This window comes from Trichomycterus rosablanca, chromosome 27 (genome assembly GCF_030014385.1).
Source record: "Trichomycterus rosablanca isolate fTriRos1 chromosome 27, fTriRos1.hap1, whole genome shotgun sequence".
Classification (NCBI taxonomy): Eukaryota; Metazoa; Chordata; class Actinopteri; order Siluriformes; family Trichomycteridae; genus Trichomycterus; species Trichomycterus rosablanca.
The window spans coordinates 11,678,750-11,693,443 of NC_086014.1; the positions used below are offsets into that span (position 1 = coordinate 11,678,750).

Below are 14,694 nucleotides of genomic sequence, written 5' to 3' on the forward strand. Positions count from 1 at the left end.
TGGATATTGTACATTGAATAACAAACACTATTTGTTAGGGCAATTTATCATGCAAAGAACTGTAAGGCCAAAATCATTAAAATAGGTAATAGATACACATCTGAGAATTCCTCTAAAATTCTTAGTGCTCCATTAAAAGACACTATACAAGGACATTGCGATTTTAATGCGATAAATCCACTGGTACTGCTCAGGGTTTGGGCAGCCCCTGAGCTGCTCTAGAGGGAGTCCTCAGTGGCCCTCGATAGCTAAAACCGGCCCTCTTTTTAGCCATAATTATTTCAAATAGTTGTGCCGTGTGAATAATGAATGAGATGTGAATCCAATCAAACGGTGCTGCCTCCGAGCCTTTCAGGTTTTAAAGACGTGGGGACCCATCGGGGCCCTGATCTGGAGATCCTTCAGAATCCTTCAGTGTGATCTCTTGCCAGATAAAGCCTAAGTCAGCCTGAAAGCAGGAGGGATGTCCACACCGAGCCTGGCATTCAAATATTTTATATTTGACTTGCATTACCAGGGCAGAGCAGCCAGTTATAAATATAATGTATTCCTTTGATGAGGTTAAAAACGGTCAAGCTGATGCTAAGTGCTTGAATTTGAGTAATATCGTCCGGCCCGGTTTATATCACAGCGCCCGGGGCGATGATAAAATCATCGGAGGTGATAGATCGTGTCGGAGCTTAGCTAGCGCGGCGCGATCGGCCTGCGAGCGAGGCCCCGTCCAGTCACCGTAATCGGAAAGGACGGGCCGTTATTGCTGTTTCCTAATGCATTAACGCAAGCTGCTGTTCTCCCTGTAAACAAAGCTAATCCGTATAATTACCTGGCCTACCGGGCTCCCGTTCTCCTCCTATTACAGCCCATCTGCGTTCGAGAGCGATGGAGGGAAAGAGATGAGCGCAGCTGCGGTCTGGTTAAAATTGTTAATGGCACTCGCTTGCTCTCGATGTACTAAACCTAATTTTGGCTGTTTTAATGTTCTTTTTGGGCATCTCTGGTCTCTCTGTGCTAGCGCTTAGTTTTGTTCGACTTGTGATGCGTGATACGTGACGGGCTTTGCGATCCCGCGAGTAGAGTCAAGGTCTGGGCACCCGTGTTCCGAGATCAGGCTTCAACTTTGGTAGCGAGGCAGTTGGCATTTAAAGGGCCCGGTCTGATACCTGCTCTTGAATATGGGTCCGGTGGCTTTCCGAGCTGCAGATGGCTTGATTAAATTAGCATCCAGGGAGGCAGAGTCTGCTTTCAACTGAATCAGATTTGAGTCCTCCTCTCTCTCTCTCTCTCTGTTTTGCTGAGCTGTGGTGGACCTTGGAGGGAGGACAATAGAGCGAGACTATAACAGAATGAGGACAAATTCTTAAGGAGCATCAGACTAGGATACAATACTTTGTTGTCGAAGTAAACTTCTTGATCTTGTGTATCTCTAGAGGGCAACTCTGTGAACGACCCTCTATGTATCATGTTCATCTTAATGCAGCAAAATCTGGAAATTTAAACTTGTAGCTGGGAACTTTGAAGATTGATGATGGATCAAGTTTATCTGTAGGTGTGTTACAGTATACGGGGTGTAGACGAGCCTTAATATGAAAATCTGACGGTAAACCAGTATAAATGGTGCACAAACTAGTGCAGCGTTTTTCAAACTTTTCTCTAAGCGACCCACATTTTGTCTGTGATTTGTACCGCGACCCGGGCAGCCCAAATGACGCATCAAAACCAAGCACAAAACGGAATATACTTCATTAAAAAATTTATTGATCTGGTCTCACTGTGGTTTACAAGATGAATATAAAAAGCCTCCACATGGGGCGTATGTGGACAGGTTATTTTGTGTTTATGTGCTTGTTAAAATTTATATTTTTAATCATTATTATTTTTCTTAGCAACCCATTTGTAGCCTTTTCAGTCATATTTAGACTGGTTGTCTCCAGTAATGTAGGCAAACCCATGTTATCCAGGTATACACGTGCTTGAGTCAAGCGTTTAGTTCAATAGAGGATGAATTATGATCCCGGACTGGAACTGTTTGTGCTCGATAGCTGTCTGTGTTCATTGTCATGCAGAAACAGGAGATGGCATTCCCCAAACTGTTGCTACAAAGTGACTTCCACAAAGAAAGAAAATTGTAATGCTGAACAGAGACCACCACCACTTATTGCGCAATAAAGGTAAAGCCAATTCCTTCTATCATCGTTCAAAATCTAGGTTTAGTAAAAAGTCTTTTCGAAAGAGTGGAGGCTGTTATAGCAGCAAAGTGGAAAAGCAGCTTTATATCAGTGCAAAAAGGTGTATGTTTACAAATTGCAGCAGTTGCCCAGACAAAATAATTTAATGCTCCGACGATCTGATGCCGTAGCGCCGCGTCGTTTCATGTCGTTCCCTTTGAAGATGCAAAGTTCAAACATTTGCAGTCTGTCAAAGCATAAATATTTCATACTGGAGCACACTTTAAAAATCATTTCCTAACTGTGATGTCTGGAGCAAACAATTTTACTCTGTTAAGAGATGGGGCTTTAGACTACGAGCTTTTTAATCATTCTGTCTCACATCCTATTAAAAATAGTGACCCCACCTATATATACCCCATATTTACAGTATATATATACATACACTTAATTTTTTCCTCCTCTCTCTCTCTCTCTCTCTCTCCCTCTCTCCCTCTCCCTCTCCCTCTCTCCCTCCAGCTTTCCCTTGTTGTCATAAATTAGGCTGTCCAATCAAGTTAATTTTAGTTTAGACTAGTCTCTTGTAATTTCACATATTTCAGCATCACTCATCCTTCATTACATGGTTAAATCCATTATGGAGACATGGTGAATTAGCTCTGTTGGTTCTTGGACTGTAATGGACAGGTGCCAAAGCGTAGCTCTGGCACATTCTGGCACAGTAATCCCTGCTTGGAGCAGTGCAGCGGTTTCAAGGTTTCGTTGCTCCCAGCACATCTCACCTCATCAGCTCATTATGAAGCTGTTCATGAGCTGGATCAGGTGCACTGGGAACAGAGGAAGCTCAAAACTGCAAGTCTGTAAGATTTGAGAACTGCTGTTCTAAAAAAAACTACACCTACAACTGGCACACAGGTATTAGAAATAGATGTGGAAGAGGTGACAATGCGGCTAAAGTGGTTTGTGTTTGGGGGTTTTTGGAGAGTTGGGTTCAAACATCCTCTCTGGTCAGTGATTGGAGTTCGACCCGTTTTCAGTGTGTGTGTGTGTGTGTGTGTGTGTGTGTTTTCTCTTTTCAGGGGTACGCCGGTTTTCTTTCCACTTCCCAAGGGACGCAGACGAGGGCTCGGCCATGCAAAACTGCCACCCGTTGGACCCCTGAGCAAGACCTTTAATCCTCAATTGCTTGAATTTGATTGTCATCATTGTAAAGTTGCTTTGGATGAAAGCGTTCACTGAATGGCATAAATGTAAATGTTTGTACCACAGTGAATTGACGTGAAGGTTTTGCTGTGAAGTGTTTGTTTTATTATTGAAAAACAGAACACGAGTATCCAGGTGCTTTTTACAGCCAGTTAATTTTCTGATTGAAATGAAATGCTGTCATTGCCTTTTCTCAGCTTTACGCGTCGATACAGATGTTCCTCTGGAGTGTTTTGGAATTTGTTTTGATCGTTGTACCATGCCTATGAACAGATCTTTTTTTACGAAGAGCAGAATCAGTGTTTGTGCCTATTTTATGTATTTTTTAATAAGGCAGTACACGTGTACAACAGACCCAACCACCTCCAATCACGTTTATTAGAATCAAACCACTTTTAAAGGGTTCAAAAACTTATCTCCACTTTAAATGTACGCACAATGCCTTTCTCTATTGTTTTGCAAGATGTCTGCATTAAAAAATATTTTTTCCCGTTTTTTAGATTCCCTGTTTCCGTATGTCAAAGGTCGGCTCAGCCAAGCAAGCACCTCCACCTTCTTTTTTAGAATCCCGTCATTAATTATGATGGGTTTACGTTTGTCAACTCTGTACGATTAGCTTTTAGATGGGCTCACATGCTCTGACGTCAAAGCATCTGCAGAAATGTCATTTAAAAATCCAGTTTGTTCACCATGCCAAACCAGAGTCTTTACACACAGGCTTCAGGGTGAAAACAATCTTTATAACCCACCGAGATCTCTCGCAGTACTCCACCTTGTACAGAATAGCAGCCTGCAAGTGCTGCACTTCACATTTCATAAGTTACAATCATGCTAAACACTGCCCGTGTCTTTGCAGACACTTCACACGAGCTACTTTCTCTCGGCCGATCATAAAGCGAACCTTAATTTGCACTTCCCTTTCAGAACCACCATCCTAGCTACCTTATTCTCTCACTCCCTTCCTCGCCCAGACTAAAAGGTTGTCATTTGACACAATAGGACCTTTTCATAAGGCCAGTTCCCTCGGAGAAAGAGGTGATATCCCGCTGTGCCTAATCTAGGATCATTGTGTTAGTTAGGCTCGATGTAAAATGCCCTGCCGGACCATTAAACGCAGCATAAAATTTCAGCTATACAGAATCCATTGTTCTTACTCAGCCAGGACCTTTTAAAAAATAAAGAGCATCCTGACGGTTTGGAGGCCGTTGGCATTTGAAGCGCACCCGACTCGGATCAATTTTTTGGTATTTATAGAGGGGAAAACTCCGCAAGTTCAAAAATGGAGCCGGTGTGATTGTATGATCGTCGATATGCACGTGTACAGTCTTGCGTATTCCACAGACGAGCATCGCCTGTAGACTGAGCTCAGTATCTTTCCACATTGTTAATTTTTTTTGCCCCAACCTGGTGGTACAGATTGGATCCTATCACGGAGCGGTCGGCTCTAACTGCTCCTGTTGTAAGGTAAATATGTCTTGCAACACAATCAGCCCAGCAGTGAAGCTGTACATCCCAAGAAACTTACAGAACAGGATTACAGAGTGCTGAATAACACCAGGATCCAAACTGTCTCTGGATGTGCTACTAGGGACAAATGTGTATCCAGTATTGGGATTCTGTGCCTTTATAGAAGTTCCACATGCAACACTAAACATCAGACAAAGGTGTAAACTGCTGGACAGGTTTACTGGCCTCTGGAACAGTGGAACTGCAAATATACACCGAGCATCCAGGTGCCTGATTTGCATTGTTTTTTCTTATTGCTACCCTTGTGTAATTCAGATTTTGTCTCTTTATGCAGTAAAGTTATGAACAAAGATTAGGTAAAGGTCATGTTTTGATGAATGACTTAACACGTATCTAGCATACAGCTCTATATTATGTACTCACTTCCATATAACTGAATTTGGCAGCCTTTTTTCCTCCAAACACTTCTATTTTTGTTCTTTGTTATTTGTGTAGATGCTTCTGTGCTTTATTTATAGCTGTGCTGTATTGCAGCGGGTGTAGGCGTTCAAATGATAACAGTTGCTCAAAAAGTTAGAGACAAATGAACCGCACGGATATTTCGTCCTGCAACTCGCTGAACTGCTGGCCTCTCTGTTTCGATCGTCAGTCTGAAAATACGTCGTCCCTATGTAATCCCTGTATTTTATACAACTGGGTCATTCTATAATTTGGGGTACATTTCACATCTCCAAAAAAAAATTTCTCTCTCAATAGAACAATCAGTGGTTCAAATTAATATATTCCTTTAGTGTAACATATCCACTAGTTGCAAAGCTTAAACATAATTATTTTTTATTTTATTTAAAAGGGCAAGTAGATGTAGACTACTAGGTAACTTAGTTGACAGGTAACATAGTTGACAATTTCCCTATTTTGACCCATAACTTCAGTGGTAGACCTTGCCTGGCTGACAGAATAATGTCTAATTTGAACATACATTTGAATTAAAATTATTAAACAAATTGTAACCATAACAATGTATGTAACATAGTTGACGGTCAATTAATATACTCATTGACAATGTTCTATTATAGATAAAATATTTAAAAAAAATAAGAGAACATTCACCACAGTTTGTTCAATATGCCCTCCACAGAGATAAATGATATCATGTAATGCTGGTCACATAGTTTTAGAACAAACCATTTTTGAGTTGCTGAGTGGAGTTCTGTTAGTAACATAGTTGACAGAACTTTTGCGGACAATAATAAATAAATATATTTAAATTATTTAAAAGAGATATTTAAAATATAAAATATTATTTTTCTTTAGTATTTAAACTATTGAAATAAATTTAAAAAAAAGATGTTGATGCCCTTAATAATTTTATTCATTATTTTGAAACCAAGGCACCCTCAACTTAAAAAACAGACACAGCAAAAACTGTTCATTTAGGAACATCATGACAAATTTCAAGCTAAATGAAGCATAGGATGCACATAATGTTTTTGTGATATTACAACATGTTTTCCATTAATAGGTAAAATATGACATTTTTAAAGAAAATTGTTAGAATAAATATAATTATTATCACTGGACATGGAATGTACCCCAAATTATAGAATGACTCAACTGCACAGATAGAGAAAAAGTGTAAATGAGAACGCAGGGGTCAGAAATATAGTAAGTCTGCATTGTGGTGTCTGGCATTTTAATTTAGACTTGCAGATGAAGTTCTTTTCTGGTGAAATAGAATAAGAAATGTATGCAGTACTATAGTACTTTAGTATTTCCTATGACGAGTGTACTGTAGTAAAGTGAAATTAGGCAAAAGGACAAAAAAACAATCCAGTAAATACTGATTAACTGTTAGTAATACAGTTGAAGGGAACAGTTTTATATATTAAAGCCTAAAATAAGCAACACCTATTGGTGTGTTAAGACATCATGAGTCATGTGGAATCTTGCTGTATGACGTCAGTAATGTACCTGAGATTATGTACCAGCACCTTAGACCACTGCACTATAGCACCACGTCGTGCCAAGCTGTCATTATTTCCAGACTTTTTCCATAACAACCCTACTGGTGTGTTCATAACGTACATCATAACGTACTTTGGTCCTGAATTAGCCCCTTTGATCAGTATATACAATTAATATATAGCAGTTTTATATATTAAAAGTCTCACATAATGCAAGATAATAATGTGTAAAAGCTGATAAAGTTGGAATTTAACTGAGATTCGAACTCAGAGATTCAGACACTCACAGATTAGTATGTATTAGCACCTAGACTACTGTACCACCAGTTCTTTTGTAATGAGCTGTCATTATTCCCTGACTTTTCTCATTGGTGTGTCGAGACACGTTATTAGCTGTCTTAATGTACTTAGGTCCTGAATTAGTCCCTGTGATCAGTATATACAATTAATATATAACAGTTTTATGCATTAAAATATAAAAGCCTCACATAATGCAAGATAATGAGTATAAGCTGGTATGGTTGGAATTGCACCGAGATTCGAACTCGGAGAGTCAGACACTCAAAGATTATGTATGAACATCTTAGACTGTTGCACCACCAGATTCTTGCCTTCGCTCATAACAATCCCATTGGTGTGTTGAGACATGTTATTAGCAGTCATAACGTACTTTGATCCTGAAGTAGCCCCCTGTGATCAGTAACCCTTGATGTCTTATGTTTTAGAATCTGACCTCCAGAGTCACCACTGAACATGCAGCCTCGAGTCTGGGGTTTTTGGGGATAAAGGCAGCAGAAAGTGGATCGTCCGGTTCTCGGTGTGTATATTAAGCACACACCTGTACAGTGCACTCTCAGTACAACACACTGACTGTCCCCATAAATCAGAGCTCGGTCTCTTGGGGGGTGAAGAGGACCCGGTGGGTTTGGAGTGTACCCACCACGACCCACGTTACATGGAAACACGTGATGCTCAGGATTCACAGCTCAACATCTCCACCTAGAGCTACAAGCAAGTGGATGTAGTGCTGAAAAAATTAATCTGGTTATGTAAAATAGGGTGGATGTGGCACAGCAACATCTTAATATATAAGTATTAAATTATCTATCTTAATATATAAGTATTAAAGTATCTATCTAAAGGTATGTGTTAAAGTATCTATCTAAAGATAAAAGTGTTCTATCTTTAGATATAAGTATTAAAGTATCTTAATATATAAGTATTAAAGTATCTATCTATAGATATAAGTATTAAAATATCTATCTTAATATATAAGTATTAAAGTATCTATCTATAGATATAAGTATTAAAATATCTATCTTAATATATAAGTATTAAAGTATCTATCTATAGATATAAGTATTAAAATATCTATCTTAATATATAAGTATTATAGTATCTATCTATAGATATAAGTATTAAAATATCTATCTTAATATATAAGTATTAAAGTATCTAAATACATACATAGAAACACGTGATGCTCAGGATTCACAGCTCAACATCTCCACCTAGAGCTGAAAGCAAGTGGATGTAGTGCTGAATAAATTAATCTGGTTGTGCAAAACAGCAGCATCATGAGTTCTTAGAATCTGAGTGTATTAATTTTCCTTTAGAGTAAATAGACTTTGATAATTTGGTTTACATGTACAAGTGTGTATGATTGTGTGTGTACTGCCAGTGTATTGAAGAACATAAGTAAAAGCATTGTATTTAAACAAAACGTAAAACCAAGCACTTTATTTTATTAACACGGTGTGAAAACTAATATTCAGCGCTTAAAGAGAGAAATGTAGTCTTTTTATATTTTTGTTTTTAATAACAGTTGCTTTTAGAGGGAGCTGAAGACGCCAGACATCAAGTGCAAACAAGGTAATTAAAAACACATCTTTAAATATTACACCCTGTGTTCTTCAGCAGGAGTATTTCACTCGTGTTCGTCACCACCTGTAATTCTTATCGGTTTAGTTTGTGGTTTATGAAATTTCTCATGTTTAATTAACGTAACGGACACCGTGTTGATGTTAATCAGTAATACTAGTAAAGATTAAAATATTAATTAAGTTGTGAATTCCACACTCCTTCCAACTGTGCCACCGGTCCAGCTTACATGTATGTACATTTCCCCCCACATATTAACATTTTATTCCATTCTGTTGCTGTAACTGCAGAATATTTTGACTGTTCCTGTATCAGAGCTTTTTGTTGCTTAATAAAATAATAATGTTCAAGGTAATTTTGCTACAAATGTTTTAAATGACTGTTATAGCCTACATTAAAAACATTAATGAAAATATACATTTTTACAGAGTTGTAATGGTTGTGTTTCCTGTCCTGGAATATTCTAAACTGAAATATATTTCCAATATATACACGATTTTGAATAGTGTGCTTAATTCTTTATAGTGTGAGATAAAACATGCCCTATTTTAAACCTAAAAAACAGTGCTTGTGTAACCGTAATAAGCTTCTAAAATTAAAGTACCAAAATGTTTGTGAGTAAAGTAATTGTATGTATAACCACATAACTGTAATAGTGTGCATTTATGTAAGACGTTTTTTTAAATAAAATAATTAATAAGGATTTTCTTAATCGTTTAAGTTTTGTAAAAAGCACTTGATTAATTGTAGCTATAAAATAATAGTAAAATGAATCTGTTTGATCAATAAGAGGACCAATCACGTGGTACCATTTCACATGGAATGTTTAATGTAAAAGCTATTAAATGTGTTAATGCTGATTTAATCATTACTAAGTGCTCACTACGTTTCAGTGTTAGATGTAAAGCTTACTTAAATCTCAATGTTTCACAGAATGAGAACCGCTTTTAATAATAATTAAGTCAAAATCACAAAAATAAGTAGTTAATGAATTGTTAATACATATAATTAATTTTTTATATAACTAATGAACTATTATTATTAATCAGTTACATTCAGTAAGTTTAAATATTCCCTGTCTGAAGGGAGAAAAAAAAATTAAAATATAGCTAAATGGAACAAAATTAAAACTAGATGGAGGATAATATGTAAGTTGTACTTAATCGTTAGTGTTTGTATAAATGAGTTGATTTGTATTCTTGTAATTGCTTTGATATAAAAATGTGTAATTTAATAGATGAAATATAACATCTATTTATCACGGTAATCATTTACAATTAAAATAATAAAATGTACTGTTTATTGTTGTTAATATATATTTAATAAATCACGTTCTGTGAAAATTAAGGCTATTTGTGCTTCGTTCTAAACACCCCTTCGCTCACTACATTAGTGCCCTAGATAGGGTTGTAAGAAGAAAGCATGTACACTATACTGTAGTTGACTCAAAAGCTATTTGGTATTCAGCCCTTGTTTGCGTAACGCAGTCGTCATTTAATCACATGATGTTTGATCAACGGGTTGTCCAATGGGTGCGCTGAAAGTGAGACTTAGTCCCGCCTACACTTGTGACGTGGCAGAGTTTCGCGGGAAAGTTAATAGAGAAGCGGAGCGTCGGCTGTGTGGACGCTGCTGAGCGGCTTTATTCGGTTGTAATCGAGCACAGCGGTGAGTAAAGCGTCTGAAACATGGCTCAGGCCCGAGTTACTGATTATTTCTCACAGAGTAAGAAAGCCGGAACGGATCGAAGCTTGAGGTCGAAGTCTCAGAAGACTCGAACGGCGGCTGAACAGCGTGTGGTGTCCGAGGTGAAGAGCGTCAAGAGCCGGAGCTCGAGGAGCAGCAGGGCCGCCAGCACACAGCAACAAAGCGCGCAGCTGCAGGCGGTGCAGGAGGAGTTTCTCCGGGTTATAGACGAGGCCGTGTCTGCTCCTCCGGACCATGTGGATCAGGAGGAACTCGACCCCGTGCAACAGAGTCCCCGCACCCCGAAGAGGACTTCAGCCGAGGCCGAGTTTGATCTGGGTTCAACCGTGTTCGCCTCCGCTACCGAGCTCCACAGCACGGCTAAGAAACGCCTCCGAGTCGCTAAAGAGGAGGCCGCCGCCGCCGCCACGAAGAAGACCGCCAGAAAGAAGCTGGTTCTCTCCAAACACGGAGAAACGGAGAAGGTGAGATGAAGATTAATCTGGTTTGAACGTGGCTGTGGTTCTTGTACAAGCAGTTACATTAATTTATTCATTCATGAAGAATCGGTTCGTATGTCGAATCATTTAAATGTGTTTGGTGATTCATTGTGAACATGTTCGATCGTGTTGATGCAAGTCGATTCTCCGAATCTATGTTTGAATACCGAAGCCGACTTTTACAATACACACCCTATAACTTATTTTTGCAGTTTATGTGAAATATATAATTATAATGTAACGCTATATGCCCGAGTTTATGCAGCGCTTTTAACTTACGCCTGGAATCGACACACTAAAGTGATTCTTTCACTGAACCACAGACTCGTACAATCGATTATAGCAGCACTTGTTTTTGTATAAGAGCCATTAAACGGCGTTCACACATGCAGTGATTCAGAAAACCATCAAGATAGCGTGTTTAGACTGGGAGGATATAGTCGTTGCTACCCAAGTGTTAATGTTTGTGCTTTAATGCAATTGTGGTTTGCATATGCAGGCTTTGGCCACCACGCCAACCCGAGAAGACTCGAACAATGTGGTCGAACAGGGTGCACATGGTTCCCCCTTGAACAAAGTAAGCAAATCTAAGCAGACTACCAAAAACAAGGTAAAAATCAATAAATCTAGGGACTCATCTAAATGATTTCAGTTTGTCTAATCAGCAGTTGTTGTATTTATCTTGATCTTGTTCCAGAAACAATTTTCCAGAGAAGACGTGGCAACATTGAAAGCTCGTCTGCAGAAACTGAAAGGTCAGGCCGAATCGACGACCTCACCGAAACCAGCCCCGGTGTCGGCCGTCGCCGAGCTCCAGTCTCGACTGGACAGTGCCAGGGAGCTCGCGGTCGAGGTTCAGCAGAGGAAGGAGGAAAGACTCTCGGAGCTGGAGAAAACCAGCGAGGAGCAGAAACGAGACCTGCACAAAGCCGATGAAGGGTAGGATTTAACTAACATGTAGAATTGATCTGTGGATGAGTGGATCCTCGGCACTCGATAATCATCTGCTTTTTTATTTTCAATTCAGCACGAATCTTCCAGCCTACCGGCGCTACCACACTCTAGCCCAAGACGTCCCCCCCGGTCTCACGCTGCCCTACAAGTACAAGGTCTTGGCCGAGATGTTCCGCAGCATGGACACCATCGTCGGAATGCTCTTTAACCGTCTGGAAACCGTCACCTTTGCCAAAGTCAAACAGGGAGTTCAGGACATGATGCACAAGTAAGATTTTATCATTTAATAAATGTAGTGTCATGAAGTGTCTCTGCTGTTTTACATCGTCGAGCATCATCGGATCCTCGTTCTCCTCTTCAGGCGCTTCGAAGAGACTCACGTCGGTCAGATCAAGACGGTCTACCCGACAGCCTACACCTTCCGGCAGGAGAAAAACGTCCCGACGTTCAGCGCCACGGTCAAGAGATCCACACACCAGCTCACCGTGGAGCCGATCGCCGAAGGTCACTAGTCTAAACGGTTCTATCAAAATTACCTACCGATGCATTCGAGTGTCTCTTCACCAACAATATCGTTTAAAATTTCCCCTCTAGGAACAAACGAAGCTCGCCCCACTCTGTCTGCAACCCGCCTGCTAGAGAGGAGACGCGTGTTCCACCAGAACTTGGTCGAGATCGTGAAGGGTCATCATAAGGTTAGCACCGATCGACAATTTTTTTTTTTTTTTGGTTATTTTTATGCAATGTCGTCTGCCGAATACGTCTGAATGCGTGTCTGGTCGGCCCTCAAGGTGTTCCTGGCTACTCTAAACCCTCCCGTGGTCGTCCCCGACGATAAACTCACCCGCTGGCACCCCAGATTCAACGTGGACGAGGTGCCCGACGTCCGACCCGGCCATCTTCCTCGGCCCCCGCAGACGGAGAGACCGACCACGGCTCGGGAGCTGCTGGACAGAGCTCGTACCCTCATGACCCCAAAGGTAGAGGACATTAAGAGGTTAAAGAAATCACACATACTTAGTTTCATCGCTGGCTGATATTTGTACCAGATTTTCAAACGTTGTTTTGTTCATGCAGATGGAGAAGGCGTTGGCTAACATGGCTTTAAAAACAGCAGAAGCGGCTCGTTCTAAAGAGGCGGATCCTCCAGGAAAACCCCCACAACAGACCTCCAGCGCTCTCGAGGGCGTGTCCCAGTCTCTGCTGGAGAGGGTACGTGTTAAAACCTCCACGCTGTTCGGCAGTGCTTTACTTTAATGACATTTATTAAAACTCCTTTTCCAAATGTCCTTTCTCTCGCTTCACCAGATCAGAGCCAAAGAAGCGCAGAAACTACAAGCGGCCATGACCCGGGACCCGAAACGAGAGGAGCGCCTGTCGATGATGTCGCACCTGCCGGAGATGGCCAGGATCCTGAGGAACGTGTTCGTGGCCGAAAAGAAACCCGCTCTGACCATGGAGCTGGCCTGTAATCGCATGACCCGTAGCTACCGCTCGTCTCTCGGCGCAGGTGAGCACACGTAGTTAAGCGGAGCGATTAAATTCAAACGTTTAACGTGTCGCACATCATCGAGTTAAAGCCCCGCGTGCCCTTTTTATTTTAGGTGAAATGGAAAAACAGCTCCGTCTGCTGGCCGACTCGGTACCAGAGTGGCTGACGCTGCACCCGATCAGAAAAGACGTTTACCTCAAGCTGAACAAGAACACGAACGTGAGCCTGGTTTTGGAGGAACTGAATCGGAAGATAAAGGAAGAAGAGCGATGCTGACGAAGTAAACGTCGGACTTTGAACGATGTGCAATAGTTTTTAAATCGTTGTACCGGCTGTTTTAGACACTGTTTAAAAGTGAAATGTTTTGTAGTAACGTGTAAAATCGAATTGTGATTTTCGATCGACTCGTTCGATGTAACCGTACACTGTCCGAGCGGTCACGACTGTATGATCGAGGAGGATGTCGTTGCTCAAATGTTCAATAAACAAGTGATTGTGTGTTAAAACATGCTAGCAAACGTTTGTATTTGTACATATAGTAATAGTTTTAATGGTAACGCATGCTGTAACACACTGTTCTGTACACGTGTCTCAGTATTGTACTAGTGAGTAGACCGGAATGGGTTTGAGTTTTTCTGCACCAGGTAGATCTTTTAACTCCACCACTAGCAAGCAGCACAACACCTCAGCCTGGAGCTTCTTCATCAGCTCACATGCAGCGCTCAAAGTACCTACAAGACAAGGTAGGAACCTTAATTAACTTACACTTTTACAACTTCACTTAAAAAAACTTAAACGTAACTAGAAAAAATTTAATGTTCACAAAACTTAAACTTTAAAAACTACTTTAACGCTTAATAACTTTTAGCTTTTAACGTTTAAAAACTTTAAATAGTAACACTTAAACTTTAACTTTTAATGCTTAACTTTAACCTTTAAAAACTTTAACCTTTAAAAACTTTAAATTTTAACGCTTAAACTTTAACCTTTAAAAACTTTCGACCTTTAAAAACTTTAAATTTTAACGCTTACACTTTTAACCTTTAAAAACTTTAAATTTTAACGCTTAAACTAAAACTAACTTGACGCTTAAAAACTTTAACCTTTAAAAACTTTAACGCTTGTACTTTAACCTTTAAAAACTTTAACCTTTAAAAACTTTAAATTTTAACGCTTAAACGTTAACCCTTAAAAACTAACTTAACGCTTAAAAACTTTAGCCTTTAAAAACTAAATTTTAACGCTTCAACTTTAACCTTAAGAAACTTTTAACCTTTAAAAACTTTAAATTTTAACGCTTCAACTTTAACCTTTAAAAACTTTAACCTTAAACTTTAACCTTTAAAAACTTTAACCTTTAAAAACTTTAAATTTTAACGCTT

The 14,694-nt window shown here is 39.8% G+C and overlaps 1 protein-coding gene across 2 annotated transcripts; it reads left to right on the forward strand.

Annotated features, from left to right (window-relative positions):
• The first annotated feature begins 10,313 nt into the window (after window positions 1–10,313).
• cdt1 (chromatin licensing and DNA replication factor 1) lies at window positions 10,314–13,818 on the forward strand. Of its 2 annotated transcripts, none has more exons than XM_062989907.1 (10): window positions 10,314–10,851; window positions 11,366–11,476; window positions 11,564–11,805; window positions 11,894–12,088; window positions 12,182–12,324; window positions 12,415–12,515; window positions 12,612–12,800; window positions 12,898–13,032; window positions 13,129–13,330; window positions 13,425–13,818. In XM_062989907.1, the coding sequence occupies exons 1-10, from the start codon at window positions 10,369–10,371 to the stop codon at window positions 13,586–13,588; spliced, it is 1,965 nt and encodes a 654-aa protein (XP_062845977.1). In that variant the 5' UTR covers window positions 10,314–10,368; the 3' UTR covers window positions 13,589–13,818. The 2 variants fall into 2 exon arrangements, with proteins under 2 accessions (XP_062845977.1, XP_062845978.1); XM_062989908.1 differs by having other exon boundaries at window positions 11,366–11,443.
• The last annotated feature ends 876 nt before the right edge of the window (window positions 13,819–14,694 follow it).